This window comes from Molossus molossus, unplaced genomic scaffold (assembly GCF_014108415.1).
Source record: "Molossus molossus isolate mMolMol1 unplaced genomic scaffold, mMolMol1.p scaffold_m16_p_1, whole genome shotgun sequence".
Taxonomy (NCBI): Eukaryota; Metazoa; Chordata; class Mammalia; order Chiroptera; family Molossidae; genus Molossus; species Molossus molossus.
Window position 1 is genome coordinate 227,670,224 of NW_023425344.1, and position 17,028 is coordinate 227,687,251.

Sequence of the window (17,028 nt, forward strand, 5' to 3'; positions counted from 1 at the left end):
TGGCCTGACTTAGGGAGTGTGGCATAAGGGACGCAGACTTGTGAGCAGGCTCCACTAGGCTCTGACCAGGCATGACCCTCTTTCAAGTCTTGTCTTTTATTTCCCACAAAGCCCAGTGACCCCTACATGCCAGCATTTCCCCTTGGGTTCAAAGCTGCTCTGCAGGGCACAGGCTAGCATTCGGGTCCACCACCAGCCCTGCCTCTTGCTTCCCAGTAGATTCCAAGCTCACTGTTGACTATCAAGGAGCTTCCTGAGGGATCTTTCTAGTCTCCCCCTCCCGACAGGGTGACTCTTATTGCATTAATGAGGCAAGAACACCAGAGGCGCCCTGGCTGGTTTGGCTCAGCGGTTGGAACGTCGGCCTGCGGACCAGAGAGTCCTGGGTTCAGTTCTCGCTAGGGGTACGTACCAAAAAAAAACAAAAAAAGAACACCATAGGCAACATCAGGCTTTATTAAGGGTAAAGGGGTATGGGCAAGCCCAAGAGAAACCAGGACCATACCAGGCTGTGCTTCCCTATATCCCTTCTGCCCCAGAGTTCCTCCAGCCTCCCTCATAATACAGGTCTCTATCCAGGAGTTAGAGTTGGACCTTCACAGTCAGACTGGAGATTAGTGTCAGGGGCGCCACCTGGTGGTATTGCAGACACTGGAGGCAAGCAGTTGGGGGCAGAGGTCTGGTGGACGTTTCTTAGGTGCCACACCCCAGTGACAGGGTGAGTCCTGAGAGGAAAAAGATGGCCCCCAAACCTGAGGAGGGGATTGTATTTGGGGGTAACTACTCACCCAGCTCTTCAGACACCAGAAACATCTTGCTTCTGGCTAAACGCTTGGGCAATCTGTGTTTTGGGATTCATTTCAAAAGGGAATGAAGTCACAGTAGGCCATGAATTGAGTGGACCCTAAGACTAAAATGCAAAATGGTAAACAGGACAAATGTCTGAGAAGGGAATCCTAATGGATTCAACTTGTCTTAGTAGCTTCAGCCTGGAGGCTGAATTGTGGTCTCTTAGACCCGTGGGTCAGGCTCCCCCTTCTCTCCACCTGGGTGGGCTAGCTAGGAAGGGGAGCTCTTTATTCTGCTTCCAAAATTGCTCTGATTGGCAAAGGTGTGCATTCCTCCCTCTCCTCTCCTCACCCTCATTTTCCTCCCCCACTCTTTTGCTCTTCAAAGTCTGAAATGTCAAGATAGGGGGTGTGGTCAGGAGGGGAGTGGATCACCCCACCCCCCACCTCACTCCATGCCCACTACAGCCTTCTTCCCAGCTTCCCTGGCCTCCCCACCCCCTGCAGGAGTAGTCTCTGATAGAAGAGGCCACTAGTTACATGGCTAAGATATCAGCCAGGCAGCCCTGGTTTGAATCCACTAAGCCAGTGGACCAGGATCCTGAGACGAGTCTTCAGAGATGTCCCAAGTGGGGCACAACATGGCAGGTAGAGAGTAGCAAAACCTCGAGGTTGGCTCAGCATGGTAGTCAGTAGTTCAGAGCTAATGTAACAGAAGGCACCCTTTAATGGAGTAGGTCTGTGTTCAAGGTTCAGGGTGTACACTCAACAAGTATCTGCTAACTGATGGGTGGAGGAGTCCAAGCTGCCTTGCAGGGTGAGATCTGTCCTGCCCCTCCCCTCAGCAGTGACTAGAAAGAGTTTCTCCAAGAGCTGGCTGAGAGACTCCCTCGGCCTCTCCTGGGCTGTGGCGATGATTACTTCTGAGGCCCAAGGGAGGGGCCGAGCAGGAAAGGCAGCTGACCTGCATTCTTTGCCACTGATTAGAGGGGCCAGCTCGGGGTGACAGGATGACAGGCGAAGAGAGAAGACCTAGACCAGTCCCGCGGCTTCCATAGCCTGTTCCACCCCTTACCCCACCAGTTTGCTCCACCGGATAGTGCTGAAAAAGGGGTGGGACTTGAGTCTGTGGACTCCGCCTACTCCAGTGCCCAGGCGCCTGCTGGGCTCAAACTGCAGTAGCTGTGGAGAAAGGCCCAATCAGCGCCTGGCAGGTCTTCCTGGCCCCACTGCCGAGGCCTGGGCTGACCTCCAGGGACTTGTCACTGTGGCCCCGGGGTGCATTCCTATCAGCCCAGCCCATAGAACACCCCCCCCCCGTTTTACCTTGGGGAACATTGGTGTTGTTTGGCCACCAATATATAGGAACGTGTAACCTGCACCCACACCAGCCATCTAGTAGCAGCACGCTTGTTCACACACAGGGTTCTACCCTCCCAGCCCACCCTCAGGCAAGGAGCCGCAGCCTCCAGGTCGGCTGACCTCACCTCAGTCAGCAGGGAGGCTGCTGGGCGACTGAGCCACTCGGGCAGCTGGAGCTGGGTGTGGGGCTGGATTCCTGAGGGGTGGCTCTGGGACAGGGCCTGGGGAGACACATGAGGGGCCTCTGAGGAGACAACCCCAGGAAAGGCTGTACATTCCAGTGGCAGCCAGGATTTTACTTTCCCGTGTCACAGTCCATGGGGGTGGCGGTGATGCAGATCGCTGCCTTGTGCTTTGGATCTACTGTATGCCAGACTGCGCTAGAGGCCTGACAACCACTCTCCACACGTCCACCACAGCCCTGGCGGGAAATACGAGAATCTGCATTTGGAAGACGAGAAGCAAGCTGAGAGAGGTGCAGGGACTGATGCTGAGGTCCAAGTTTGAACTCAGGTCCCTCTGGCTCCAAGCATGCTACTTCAGGAAGAGTATTAGAACTTGTCTCCTTGCAGAAAAAATATCTCCATGGGCCACTCATTTGGCAGCAGGCCATGGCATGCTACCGCAGGGCCCAGGCCGGGCTGGGTGAGAAGGCAGGACCTCTCTGCACTCCAGAAGGGTGCAGCTTTGGAGAGCAGAGAGCAGAAAGGTCTGTTTGGAGGAAGAAGCGACCAGGAGGAAGGCCAGAAGTCCCAGGCTAGAGAAGTGGTGGGAGACTGAGGAGAGAGCCACGGGGGGGGGGTGTGCAGTCAGAGCTCTCGGAGGCCATGGGTTATGGGACAAAAGCAGGAGGGAGTCATGGTGGACTGAAGAGATCTGGACTTTAGGTCACATTGCATCCGCTCTGGCCATTTCCTGCTTAAATGCAGCTTGGCCTTTCCTTTGCTGTCAGGCCTAACCAGCCCCAGGTGCAATGCTGAGCTCATCGGGGTGGACAGAGGGCGGAGGCCGCCATCCTGAGCAAGGGTGTTTGCAAAGGAAACTTTGAGCTTTTGGCTGGCCCAGGCTGGACAGACAGCTGCTGGCCTGGATCCGGGAGGCCCTCTCTCCTGTTCTTCAGCCAAAGCCTGGGGGTTACAGCCCGGGAGGCTGTGGTGGGTGGGAAGTGAGCAGTGGGGAGAAGAGCCTGTGGGGATGGCCCAGGCGCCCTTCAGGGAAGAAGGGCCGTGTCAAATCTTTCCTCCAGACCTAGGCCCAGGCGCTATCTTCCAGAAACCTGCCCTGACCATCCCAATTCGGCTCTCATTCTCGTAACTGACAGTCCCACTAGCATGGTGGGGGTCCTAAGTGTGTCCATGGCCTGGGTGGCAGTGGCTCCGTGTCTCTCATGGCCTGTGACAGTACGCTGGGGAGCGGGCAGCTGAGCTGGCAGGACACCTGGCCCAATGGCCAGGTTTTGGAGAACCAGGCAGCCTCAGCCCCAACAGCCCGTGGGATTAAGCCCAGGCCATCAGTGACACCCACCAGGCCTCCACACCCTGCCCAGCTACTCACCATTCCAGTCAGCAGTTCATACAGTAGAGACCCAAAGCTCCACCAATCACAGGCTTCGGTCAGTTCAGAAATCCCACCCACCTCTGTGGGAGCAAGAACACAAGAAGACAGGTCTCCTCTCTACTCTTCCTTTCCAGACACGGCCATCCCCTTGCCCTCAGCCCACGCGAAGGCACCCAGGTCCAGGGCCCTGCCCGCCCTTCTTGCCTGGGGCACTGTAGAGGTTGTCCACAGCCTCCCTGCAGCACAGGGGCTCCACCTCTGACCACTGGCCGAAATACGTGAGCCGAATGTGACCTTCCCGTCCAGTGCGCGCAGGGGGATTGAATGGGGACAAAAAGTTGTGGTTAGTCATCGCTGAGCAGCTGGCAGGGGGGAGGGGACTCCACGACTTCCCCCAACAGGCACAAGGCAGGAGCCATGGGCCTCGCTCAGCATGGCCTCCCTAGGGGCATAGGGCCCCGAGGCCCAGAGACAACTGGGTATTCCTAGGAGCTGCTGCCCTGGACCCCTAGGGGTGAAGGGGCTTATTTCCCAGACTCAACCTTGGAGACCCGGCAGAGTCCTGGGTGCAATGGCTGGGGGGCGGGGGGGGGGGGGGCAGGGGAAGAAGCAGATGACCTCCGCCACCCCCCTTGACTTCGGGGAACTCCTTCTCTGTCTTGAGGCTTTGGGGCCCCCACCTGGGCAGTGGAGTCGGGGAGGTCAGCCTACTCCCCTCCCCCTAGGCCTGGGCACCTACCTGCCGGGTCCAGGAGCAGGTTCCGGGGATTGAGGTCCCGACACAGCACCCCCTGCTGGTGCAGCGCCTCCAGTGCCAGCAGCAGCTCAGCCGCCCACTGCCTGGCCTGCTCTTCCCGCACACTCCAGGCGCCCCCGCCAGACCCCAGGCTGGCCTTGTCCGCTGAGGGACAGCTCTGCCCTCTGCCTCGGCCACAGCCTCCCAGCACTCGGCCAGCCCCCTCTCGAACCCAAGCGAGCCCCCAAGGGGACCCGGTGTCTGAGTTCTGGCCAGGTCCTCGCTGGGATTGGCGGTGCAGGCGACCATTTGGGGCCATCGGAAGGTCCGAGGAGCAGGACGTGCTGGTCCTGGCTGAGGGTTCACCTTCAGCCTCTCTCTGGGGTCTGATGGATGGGGCCTCCCTGGCTCGGAGAAGGCTTCGACAAGGCCAAGGAGACTCCAGGGGCCCTCTGTCCTGCCGGCAGGTGTGGTCTGGGGGCAGCAGCGTGGGGGTCCGCAGGCTGCGGCGGGAGTGGAGCTGAGCCTTCACCTTCTCCAGGCTGGGGCCAGAACTGAGCCCCGACGGTTGGGGGTGTGCCTGGGAGAGCAGGTGGGACCAGAGAGTGCCTCCTGCGCCATGCAGAGGGAGCGGCGAGCGTGGGGGCGGGAGAAGAAGAACTTGGACACCAGGTCCCTGTCCCATCCTGCCCACCTCTGTCTTGGGCATGGAGCTCTGCCTTCCAGGTCCTCACCTCTGCTCTTGCCTCCCTGAGCCTTAACCTAGAATGACCTCTCCTTCCTCCACTCACCTAAGAGGACCCAGCCTTCCAACCTGGCACAAAATAGGTACTTAACCCCTATGCAGATATAAATTATTGTTAATGTCCTTGATTTGGGTGTGATTTTTATCAGTGTTCAATATATATATATTTTTAAAATGTTGGCGCCAAGCCGGTGGGTCAGTTGCTGGAGTGTCACCCCATGCACCAAGAAGTTGCCAGTTCAATTCCCAGTCAGGGCACATGCCCTGGTTGTGGGCTCGATCCCCAGTAGGGGGCGTGCAGGAGGCGGCTGATCCACGTTTCTCTCTCACATGGATGTTTATTTCTCTCTCTCTCTCCCTCTCTCTAAAAAATCAATAAAAACCTATTCAAAATTTGTTTTTTTTTAGGGAGAGAGAACAGTATAATGAAATGTAAGTAAAATAAAAGGAGGCCAGGCATGGACCTGTGATGTCACAACCTAGAATGTGTACCTCATTGAAAAAAAAAAAAAATCACCCTAACAGGCAATCAGTAAATATCTGCTACATGGCACAGTTCCTGTCCTAACGCCTTCAGAACCGCCACCCCACGTGGCCACTCCGAGGGATGGGCACAGACTAGAAACATGAAAAGAGCCGAGACTGGAGGAAGTGGTGACAAAGGGGACATCTGCATAAATGCCTTCTTGCCAGCCCAGATGTGAACATCCTCCCCAGGATGTCCCTGTCCCTCTGCACCACAGAGGCCCACACAGCCTGACCCAGCCGGCGTCCGCCAACAAGGCTGGGTCCCGCGGTCTGTGCTGCACACCTGGTACAAGCCACCCCTCCCTAGGTGTCGGCGTCTAAGGGAATGAAAGAGGACAGCATCCCAAAGGCCCCCTCACCTTGCACATATTCCAGGTGCAGGAAGATGGAGTCCTCACTCACAAAGTACCGCAGCAACTTGGTCATGTAGGGGACACCATGCGGGATGATGGTCAGCCGCTCCCGGCTCGCCATGTGACACCTGGACAGGCTCTAGGGAGGGGGCAGGGCAGGCAGATCAGCTGGGGACAGGCCAAAGGCTGCTCTGTTAGAGGACGTCAGAGCCCCCGTTTCAGGGACAGTCAGATGAGGAGTAGAGCCACCCTGAGGAGCAACTGCCTCCCCCCAGTTCCTACCCTGGCCCTCACCCCTCTCTACCGTGGCATCCAGGTTCTCCACCTTCTCGGCCAGGGAGGAGGCAGTGTAAGTGTGTGCGTCTGGGAGGCTGGGGGCATGCTCAGGGGCAGGACAAGTGACTTTGGGATTTGGGGGGAGCATAGGCTTCAGATACAGGTTCTGGGTAGGGGGTTCTCCAGAGGGTAGGGGTTTCCAAGAGCTACCCAAGGGGAATGCAGAATGGAAGGGAGCTGCGCGACACCTGCCTTCACCACGAAGGTCCCTCCAGTCACTGGGTCTTGGACCAGCTGCACCTGCCAAGGTCCAGGAGGCATTGGTCAAGGCACATGCTAGTTCCCGGGGCTCCATGGCCCGAGCCCCAGCACCCAGGCCCCTCCACTGAGGCCGACTCACTCCAGGGGCAGGGCAGGGAGGGCAGGCCCTGAAACGGACATCAATCCTGTCCTGTTCATCCACCCTCCTTAGACCTGCAGGTCTTAACTCATGTGCCACTTCCTTCAGGAAGCCTTCCCGACCCTCAGGTTGTGCTGGGGTCCCTAATCTGTCTCCAGTGCTCTCCAGGCTCACTTTTAAGGGAACCTAATCACACTGTGTCTAATTTCCTGTCTCCTACTGCTCTGTGAGCCCCAGGAGGGCAGGAACCACACTGTCCAGCTCTGTTTCCAGAGCACACACGCATGGCGAGTGGTCCACCCTGCAGGATCTGGGGTGTCATGGGTGGAAATGACCTCAGAGCCAGTTACTTCCTCCGATCTTTCATTTTACAGGTGAAGAAGCTTAGGCTCTGAGAATATGGCCCAGGCCAAGCCGTGCCCAGAATACCCGGGCCTGGAGTGCTCTTTCAGGTCTCTCCCCTCTGCCCACCCCTTCTTTTAAACAGTCATTCCCTCAGGAGGCTGTCTTTGGAGAGCAGCTCACTCCTTCTCCTGTTGGTTGTGGTTAGAGGCAGCAGTCTGCCAATCACTGGGGCAGGGCCTTGCATGAAGCTGGGCCCTTGACTCTTCTGGTGGTGGGCAGGCACGGACCCCAGCCACAGGAGAGGGCATGCCAAGCTTGTCAGGGCAGGAAAGAGGAAAACCCAGCCCAGATGAGGGGCATGTGAGGGCAAGACCACTTGGTGGTGTTCTGACGCCTTGGTGGCTGGCCTCCCTACAGACGCTCGCTGTGGTGGCGGGTGGGAGCCAGCCCAAAGGCCAAGTCGCTGGGCAGTGATGAAGCCTGCAGCCTCAGGTAGGGACTAGTTTAGACTGTGGGCAAGTGAATGGATTTTCTCATCTACCAAAGAGTAATTACAAATGCTTCCCTTCCCTCATCACAGGTTTGTTGAGGCCATAAATGGGAGGGCCCTCGGTGAATGTCAAGGCCCTGAGAAGGCCGGTTATCACATCTGCCAAGGCACACTGCTTCTCTGAACCTTGTTTTTTGTTGTTTGTTTGTTAATCCTCACCCGAGGATCTTTTTCCCATTGATTTTTAGAGAGAGTGGAAAGGAGGGAGGGGAGAGGGCGGAGAGACAGAGAGAGATGTGAGAGACACATTGATTGCTTGCCTCCTGCACGAACCCCAACCGGGGCCACGGATTGAACCTGCAACCCAGGCACATGCTCTTGACTGGGAATTGATTCCATGACCCTTGGGTACGTGGGCCGATGCTCTAACCACTGATCACACCAGCCGGGCTGAACCTTGTTGTCTTAACTACAAGATGGGGATACAGCAGTACCCCATCTGGAGGTCATCAGGATTCTATAAAGCAGACAACTCTGCCTACCATAGAACACGCTCTCAATAATCTATAGTGATTGTTATTATTATTATTAAGAAACCGCACACTGGGTTATTTCATTTTAGTTCCACAGCCCTACTAGGTGAGTGTTACTGGTGACCCATTTTACTGATGAAGAAACTGAGGTTCAGAGAGGTTATGTTGCCTGCAGTCCCACTCCTGGGGTGGTAGAGCCAGGATTTGAGTCCAAGCAGGCTGATCCTGAGCCCTGGGGTACAACCAGCTGGCCTTGGCATGTGCCCCCTCTTCTGGGCCTCAGTGTCCCCATCATCAGTGAAATGGAGGTGGTGAACTAGATGAGCAAGGGGGCCCTTTGTGACCACCAGAGGACTCTCCTCCGAGAGCCACAGATTGAACCCAGCTGGGCCAACCTCCTTGACCAAATCTGTACAATGTTTGAAAAAGAAAACTCTGGGGTCATTTAGGAGAACAGAGTTTCCCACAAGTACTGACAGCCGGGTAATTCCCCACTGTCCCTTGCCAAGTGGGATTCCCTAAAACCTCGTCCTGGGCAAGGCCCTATTTACGGAGTCCAAAAACCAGCAGGGAAGGTTGGGGAAGTGAGAAATAAAACCTAATCAGGCCCGGCCGGTGTGGCTCAGTGGTTGAGCATCGACCCATGCGCCAAAAGGTCACCGGTTCAATCCCTGGTCGGGGCACATGCCCAGGTTGTGGGCCCGATCCCCATTGGGGGGCATGCAGGAGGCGGCCAATTGATGTTCTCTCTCATCGACGTTTCTCTCTCTTCCTCTCCCTTCCTCTCTTTCTAAAATAAATAAAGAAAAAAAATTAATCATTACATTGAAACAAGTGGGTTAAACTAAGTATGTATATTAAAACCTACCTATCTAGAAAGAATTAGACCAAAACATTAACAGTAATTATCTTGGAGTTAGGTAGGATGGTGGGGATTTTCTTTTTCTTTTCTTTTTTTTAAATTTCTTCTTCTTTTATGTTATTTCCAAAGGGTAGCAGAGAGGACATTTTCCCATTAAACCAAGCAAACAGAAAATCCCCTTCCTCTTCTGCTCATTGCTATGGGGGACAGAACACTAGCTAGTCACATGACCTCAATGAACCCGTTTCACTCCCTGTAAGACAATTCTTAAAATTCAACACTGTCCAATAGAACTTTTTGCTGTGAAGGAAAAATATATCTGCACTGTGGCTGGTGCAGCTAACATAATAATTAATTTTAATTAAAATAGTCTAATGTGGCCAGTGACCTCTGCATTGGGCTGCACAGTGGAATGCTTCCCCCCAGGGTGACTGAGGAGGTTAAATGCAACAGCTTTAAGAACAAGAATGTGCCTTAGGACTGTCAGGTGCAGATTGCTATTGGGATGGTGGAAAGCAGTTCTGGGTGTCTGTTTTCACCTTTTTAAAAAGGGAAATTTTTTAAAGGAAACCCACCGAGTTCTTGGGAAATGGGGACAATTAAAACTTTGGTGAAATACATTAACCTTTTCTTTAAAAATGCCCAAAGTATCTCCCTGGCCGGTTTGGCTCAGCGGTAGAGCATTGGCCCGTGGACCAAATGAGTTGTGGGTTCGATTCCAGCCCAGGCACATACCTTGGTTGCGGTTCGTCCCTGGCCCTGGTTGGGGTCTTGCGGGAGGCAACCAGTCAATGTGTCTCTCTCACGTCGATGTTTCTCTCTCCTTTTCCCTCCCTCTCTCTCCCTCACACTCTATCTGAAGATACATGGAAAAATATCCTTAGATGAGGATTAGAAAAAAAAAAAAAAAAACCCAAAGTATCAAAATCCCAGGAGGTATCTCTCATGGAGCAAACAAGCCCAAACGTTTCAAACAGGTTTGCAAAATCCAAAGTCCACCGGGGCTGAGCATGTGAGCCAAGTGGGCAGGGTGGGGACAGGAGCAAACCAGGGGCTGGTGTAGGGTAAAGCAGCACCCCCCCTCTGCCCCTCTGCTTCAGGGGAATGCTATGAGCCAGTGTTTCCAGATCTCAGCTTTTCAGGAGAAGCAGAATATCTGGACTTCTATGTGAAGCCTGCCAACTTTTAAATGTGGGTAACTAATTAAAAAAAAAAAAAAAGCCCCTGTGCTTGAGCCAAAAAACAAGAAGTGACTTGGATGACCTTTTTCTTCTCCATCCTTGACTCAGCCTGGCTCCTGCAAGAGGCTCCCAGGCCCCCATGCTCCCTGAGAGCAGGCCCCTGGGTACTCTGGCCAACTGCCTACCTAGTCCCTGACCAACCCACCTCTGTTCCCTGCCACCCCTATGCCTGCTAGTGCCTCTTTTGCCCCTAGAGACCCTCTCCCCAGCTCAGTTACATCTGACAACTGGGCATCTCAGGGGGCACTCAAGGCTTCCCGAGCCAGCTCTTTGCGCCTCCCTGGCTCTGTGCCGCGGCCGGCTCTGCTCTCCCGCCTGGGTCTGCCCGGGCAGAGCTGTGGACTGACACACTGACTGCACCCCCAGGCCCGGCGCTGGGGCCTGGCCCAGTGTCCCCAACACCTCTCCTAATTTGGGGAAATCGATGTTTTGGCTTAGGAATGAGGTCGAACAAGGAAGCGGGATCTCAGGAGGGAGGTGGAGCAGGTAAGTTGAATGCCCAAGAAAGGGTAAAAAGAAGGAAAGAAGGGCACTGTCGAGACAGAATGGTTGCTTTCCACAAGCACAGGACTCAGAATACTGGATTCCAAAAATGCTTTGCACGTGGGTGATCTGGGGTGAAACAGATTAGGGGAATTCTGTTACCGACCTCCCTCTTGGAAACTCAACTGTACATTCGCATTCTAAAAGCTCCCAAAACTCCTATAATTAAAAAAAACACACAAAGTAATGCAACTTTAACTCTCTATATCCCAAACTTACTTCACCTGGAAACGCTCTGTCCACAGCACCCCTGGTTCAGTGGGCTCCCCTGGAAGTGGTGGCAGTCACCTCCCGCCTGACCAAGCCACACGGAGGGCAGGGCCGCACAGCCGGAAGCTGGCTGGGCCTTGCTGCCGGACGGGGGTCCATTCCAGGGGCCTGGGAGGAGCAGCTGGAGCAAGGCCGGGGGTCGGGAAGCCTGCATGCCTGCGGACTGGCACTTGTCACTAGTGTTTAGAGCCATCAAACGTGTATCAAACGTGGCAGCGTGTGCCAGGCCTTTCCCCCGAGTTACTTCATTTTAGTTCCCACATCACCCGGTGCGGGGAGGGTCTTCACCCCACTGCAGGCGGGCGGGCAGTGGTCAGAGGGCTGAGTGAGCTCGCACTTGGCCACGCTGCGCCCCGTCCACACAGCACCTCGTGCTCTGATGTGTGGGGAGTGCACGCGGCCTCCTCTCTCTGGCCTCCAGACCCATCAAAACCCCCATGAGGGTTTGAATTGCAGGCCCCCGGCTCAACCCTAGGAACTTCTGATTCAAAAGGTCTGGGGTGGGGCCCAGGCGGCTGTAGTTAGAGGAAGCCCCCAGGTGATTGTGATAAACGGGCAGTTTGAGAAAAGTGCTGTAGTGATTACTCAGGTAGCACTTGGTGGGGGCAAAGGGCAATGGACTATCGGTTCTGGGACGAAAAGGAGCCACCTGCGAAACCTGACCAGCTCAGGGGAGGCCTGCACAGGGGAAACTCCGAGACTGAAGGTAACACAGGATGGCGGAACAGAAACCTTCCTAAACGTGAGTCGGGTAGTCACTTCCTAGGCCTGCAGCTCCCGTGACAAAGTTCTGTCTTTACGTCAGTGAGCCTCATGTCTTCGAGCATCTAAGATAACATACCTTTGAAATGTCAGAGTTCTCTCCCTGGCCGGTTTGGCCCAGCGGTTAGAGCATCGGCCTGCGGTCCGGAGAGACCCGGGTTCGGTTCCCGCTAAGGGCACGTACCTCAGTTGCAGTTTGTCCCCGGCCCTGGTTGGTTGTGCGGGTGGCAGCCACTCAATGTGTCCCTTTCACGTGGATGTTTCTCTCTCTCTCTCCCCCTCTCTCCTCTCCCTCCCACTCTATCTGAACAAACAACAACAAAATGTCAATGTCCTCAGGTGAAGATAAAAAAAAAAAAAAAAAAAAAAAGGAATGTCATATCTCCCTTTCCAGGCCCCTCAGGGCACAACTCCCAGCAGAGCAGGAGACACAGACCCCTCATTGTTCCCTGTTCCCCTACACCACCTCACCACCTCGGTGCTGTAAATGTCACCTGTGCACTACCCTGCACCCTCCCATGTAAAACGAGTACATGTCTATCCTTTTACTGTTTCTCCCGGAGAGTCCCCTCTCCCACCTCCCTAATCTATCACCAATGAGTTTTATGCAACCCCCACCCCTTGATTATGATATATAAAATAAGTGGTAAAACTGCCATTTTCTGGAGCATTTTCTCAGTCCATTGAGAATTTGCTTCCTAACGATTGTTATCAGTTTGGCTCAAACACACTCATAAAAATTCGTACAGGTTTGGGTGTTTCTTAGATCCCATCCCAACTGTTTGTCTTTCTGATTCCTCCACTCTAAGGAGTGTCCCAGGTATGTGTTGGGGTGTCAGTTCCTATCTACCTGAGTTAGGGGTCCCCGATGGGGTCAGGAGGAGGTGGGGCCAGGAGAAAAAGGGCATAGCTGGCCCTGGATGAGCACAGGCCAGTTAGGACACTGCAGGCAGGTGGCGAGCATCTTCCTGCCCCAGGAACTTCTTGGCTGTGCTTGGTGGAGAGACTCTTGGCTGCAGCCCGGGGTGCAGAGTGGGTGTGGGGTGGGGACCTGTGAGAAGCGGGAGGCAGTGTGTGCTGGCAACATGCCCTGGGCACAGCTTCTCTTGTGGCTTCTGTCTTAAATCTGTGAGGGAGCAGTTTTCTGTGTCTGAGCTGGAGGGCCGTGGAAAGTCACTGTCTGCCTCTCGGGCTCCCGGTTTCCTTTCCAGGACCTGACTGGTGTGTGGTGGGGTAGGGAGGGATGGGGAGCCCTGCCTCCGAAAGACTGGGGGTAGCTGCTGTCTCTGCCCACCCGTCACCCCCAGTCGCACACACCATCTCCTCCCACACTGCAGGCTCTGCTTACTCACCTTCTCGATGACCCCGACCACCCTGCAGCCCCTCAGCTGCTCCAGGGCAGAGCTCAGTGTGCGGATGGGCCGGAGCCTCAGGCTGCTGAAACCCTGCAGAGGGGGAGACAGGCCACACAACCTCAGGCTCAGCTCTCCTCAGCTACTGCTTCTCACCGGGCAGTGGGCAGGGCCTCCAGCTGCCAGGGGAGCAGGGGAGCAGGCAAGAATGGGGTACGGTCCACTCTCACCTCACAAAGAGGCTGAGCAGAGATGCTGGCCCTGACTGGGGGCAGGGCGCACTGGTCCAGCCTGGCCACACTGACCTCTTCGCTCAGCCCCCACCCAGCCCTTCTCCAAGGCTCAGGGAGTTCTTAAGGCTTCAGAAATCACCTCTTGAAAGTCTCGTCTACAGGAGGCAGATGCTCCCAGGGGTGGGGAAATAACCTGGGAACACGTGGACCTCAGGGACCATGCCTCAGAGACCAAGGCATGCGGCCTCGGCACCCCACTTCGGGGAAGGGTGAGCCCAGGAGGGGTGCGTGTGCATGTCTGCGCACGCCTTTGGGCATGAGAAGTGTACGTGCATTTTCAACCCCCTGAGTGCCCACGGGGTTAGGAGAAGCCACATGGGAAGAGCATCTGTGCACATCTGTGTATGTGTGTGTGTGTGTGCACATAGGGGTATTCGTGTCTGCTCCAAATCCTCACTGAGGCCCATTCAAACACCAACAGACCTGGGAGCCTTGGAGTACGTGTGAGCCATGTGTGTGCACTCTGTGAGGGCGAGACTGGGCTGGAGATCACTCACTAAGTGTTTGAAAACGAGTGAACTGTGTGTGGGAGAGAGGAAGCCAGAAGGAGGATGGGAGATGCTAGCCGTGCCTGCAGCCCAGAATTCCAGGTCACAGCCTACTGGCCCCAGGGTGGGGGCTCAGCTCTCTGCCCTCAGGCCCTTGGGGAGGGGTTTTCTCACCGTGCCAGGGCTGGCTCCACTGCCCAGTGTCCTCTGCAGGTGGCAGTTGAAGATCTCCTCCGCCCGCCGCAGGTACTTGGTGATTTTCAGCTTTACAGCCTCGCATCGTTCCTTGTTGGGGTCAACTGTGGGGGGAGGGGAGTCACCAGAACTCACCCCTGCCCCCAACCCTGGCCTTGGAGGGCTGTGGTTCCAGCTCCCGCTGCCTGCCCTCTGCCCTTCAGAGGACAGAGTGCCTGTTTCTGAGGCTGGTCAGCAGATTCTGACCCCACATCCGTCCTTGAGCCCCTCCTCTGGGTGGCAGACCAGTGGGGAGGAGAAAGGAAGATGGCAGGAGAGGTTGGGAGCTGCAGTCACCCTCAGCCTACAGCACTTTACAGTTGGCACCACCACCTCGCTGGCCACCATCACACCCGGGCAGGGACAGAGTACCCATGTTCAGAGGAGGAGACAGAAGCTCCCAGAGAACACGGCTCCCTTTACCTCTGATGCTCAGTGTGAAAGAGGCCAGAGTGGGGATGAGGACTGGAGGACAAAGGAATTCGCTAGACAGGCCGGAAGCCGAGGCATGGAGAGGTTCCATCAGCAGGAGGGCAGGAAGCACGGGTCAGGGCTCGACCCCGACCCCAGCCTGGCCCCCAAGGCCCTCGGGGTCTCAGAATGGCCTCAGAGCTAGCCTCTCCCCCGGGCTGGAAAAGCCTTACTGTGCCGGGCAGGCCTCTGTTCTCACCTCCAGGCCTTGCTGTGCTCTGGAGCACTGCCTGACCTTTCGGCTGGACAGCGCCCCTCCTGCCTGCAGTGCTGGGATTCGAGTTTGGACTTCTAGAGAATCCCCTACGCTGGCCTGGCCTGGCCTCACTTTCCCTCCCTTCACTTCCTCCTCATCGCTCTTCATACCTGGGATTATAATTGTCCATCATCGACTCCTCAGTCTCCCCCAGTTATATGCAAACCCTCAGAGGGCTGGGGCCCAGCCCCAGGGCCAGGCCAGCATTGTGAGTTAAGCATAACACCTCTGGAGCCTCAGCTGTTCAAATCCTAGCTTTGCCACTGATGGCTATGGAACCTTAAGCAAACTATGTAACTGCCCTGTGCCTCAGTTTCCTCATCTGGAATATAGGAACAAAAATATTTCCTGTATACTTGGAGCTACATGCAACAACATATATAATGTCCCACTGGTGTGGCTCAGTGGTTGAGCGTTGACCCTTGTACCAAGAGGTCACTGGTTCAATTCCCGGTCAGGACACATGCCCAAGTTGTGGGCCAATGCCCACTGGGGGGCATGCAGGAGGTGGCCAATTGATGTTCTTTCTCATTGATGTTTCTATCTCTCTCTCCCTCTCTCTCTAAAGTCAAAGAAAAAAAAAACAAACAAAAAACCCCAAAACCAATATATATAGTATCTTCTATTTCCATGAGGCTCAAATGAGTTAATACAGGAAAAGCCCTTGGACCAGTGCCTGGCATGTAGGAACTGCTCAATAACCCTGCAGGCCCTGCTCACCCAGCACAGATGGACAGATGAAGGAATGAGCTCCAAATTGGCCCTTCCCTTCAAGCCCAGCCCAGCCAGCTCTCACCATGCATGCCTCGGAGCAGAACGTCTACCCCATTCTGGTAGTGGTTGAAGGCTGCCTCATAGTCCTCACTGACATCGCGCTCCAGGGCCAGCCGGATCTGTGTGGCTGCGTCCACCAGGTAGTCACGCTTGGTCATGTCAGGTGCCCCCAGAGCCACTCGATTGCGAATCTGCTCCAGGTACATTCGGGTCTGGGACTGTGCTCGTGAACAGGGCTCAGGCTCCTGGCCAGGGCCAGGCGGGCACTCACAGGCCACCAGGCTCATGGCTGCTGCCCTGCAGGGCTGACCTGGGAATGAACAGATGCATTAGGGAGGACTAGCTGGGAACAACATCCCATTTACCCCTGATTTCCTCCACTGAATATTCAGACTAACACTCACCTCCAAGGGCTGGAGGGATCAGAGCTAATGTGGGTAAAGTCCTTTCACTGAGCCAAATCTTTCCTGTGGTGATAATAGAATAATCAGGTCTGGGACTGTGCTCGTGACCTTCAGTTAAAAGTGAAGGGGCTTCTCCCTTCAGTTAAAATTCAGTCCACAAGTATTTAGTATGTGTTGAGCACTGGAGAGAGCTGAAGGTGTCCGTGACCCAGAGCTGCCTTCATGCGGCGTGGAGTGAACTGGTCTGTCACACGGTAAACATGTGGAGGCCACACACTCAGGCCGAGGCAGAGGCCATGGGCTCAAGGCCCATTCCTCCCACTGTTCCCTCCGTCCTGCCTGTTCTCCCCTTCAGGAATCTCCTTTATCCCTCACCATTCAGCTCCAAACAGCATGGATTGCCCCTGCTTTGTTTCCCTTAGTGCTGAGGTCAGTGTGGTCAGGAGAGAGGACCCCCCCTCCCCCAGAGACCAGCAGATTGCTGGGCACAAAGCCAGGCCTTGAAGCCTGTGGGCAAATGAAATGACTGAGTGGCAGATTTGGACGGAGTTAGAGAAAGGAGGGCAGGGCCTACCCAGTCGGAGAGGGCTGGCCCTGTTCTGGCTCTGAAGCCAGGAGGCCACATGGCCTCCACAGACCTGACAGCAGCGCCTTCCTGGGCGTGTGTGACACACAGGCAGCCAAAGGGACGGAGAAGTGGTTGCAGCAAAGGAAAGGGCTCAGAGAGGCCTGCAGAGCTGCCTCTGTCCATCTGCAGGGGCACCTTTGCTCTCTCGGGCCCCATCGGGAAGGGGCGGGGCCGCATTTCCAACTCCAGGCCACGTCTGACTCGGTAAAGAAAGGAGGAGAGAACAGGACGGGGAGTGGGGCGGGAAGGGAAACCCACATCCGGGGCCAGCGGGGAGCCGTATCCTGCCCAGGATGCGGCCAGGCGGTGGAGGGAAGGAACTAGTCATGCCACCCCA

At 55.6% G+C, this 17,028-nt stretch overlaps 1 protein-coding gene across 2 annotated transcripts; it reads right to left on the reverse strand.

Moving 5' to 3' along the window:
- Positions 1 to 1,830: 1,830 nt before the first annotated feature.
- RPS6KL1 (ribosomal protein S6 kinase like 1) lies at positions 1,831 to 15,972 on the reverse strand. 2 transcript variants are annotated; one of them, XM_036274067.1, is made up of 10 exons: positions 15,682 to 15,972; positions 14,099 to 14,223; positions 13,144 to 13,236; positions 6,598 to 6,645; positions 6,076 to 6,208; positions 4,447 to 5,055; positions 3,912 to 4,001; positions 3,705 to 3,787; positions 2,276 to 2,371; positions 1,831 to 1,970 (listed from the first exon to the last, which is right to left on the reverse strand). In XM_036274067.1, the coding sequence occupies exons 1-10, from the start codon at positions 15,944 to 15,946 to the stop codon at positions 1,860 to 1,862; spliced, it is 1,653 nt and encodes a 550-aa protein (XP_036129960.1). In that variant the 5' UTR covers positions 15,947 to 15,972; the 3' UTR covers positions 1,831 to 1,859. The 2 variants fall into 2 exon arrangements, with proteins under 2 accessions (XP_036129960.1, XP_036129967.1); XM_036274074.1 differs by lacking the exons at positions 3,912 to 4,001; positions 4,447 to 5,055 and having other exon boundaries at positions 1,860 to 1,970; positions 15,682 to 15,946.
- Positions 15,973 to 17,028: the final 1,056 nt, after the last annotated feature.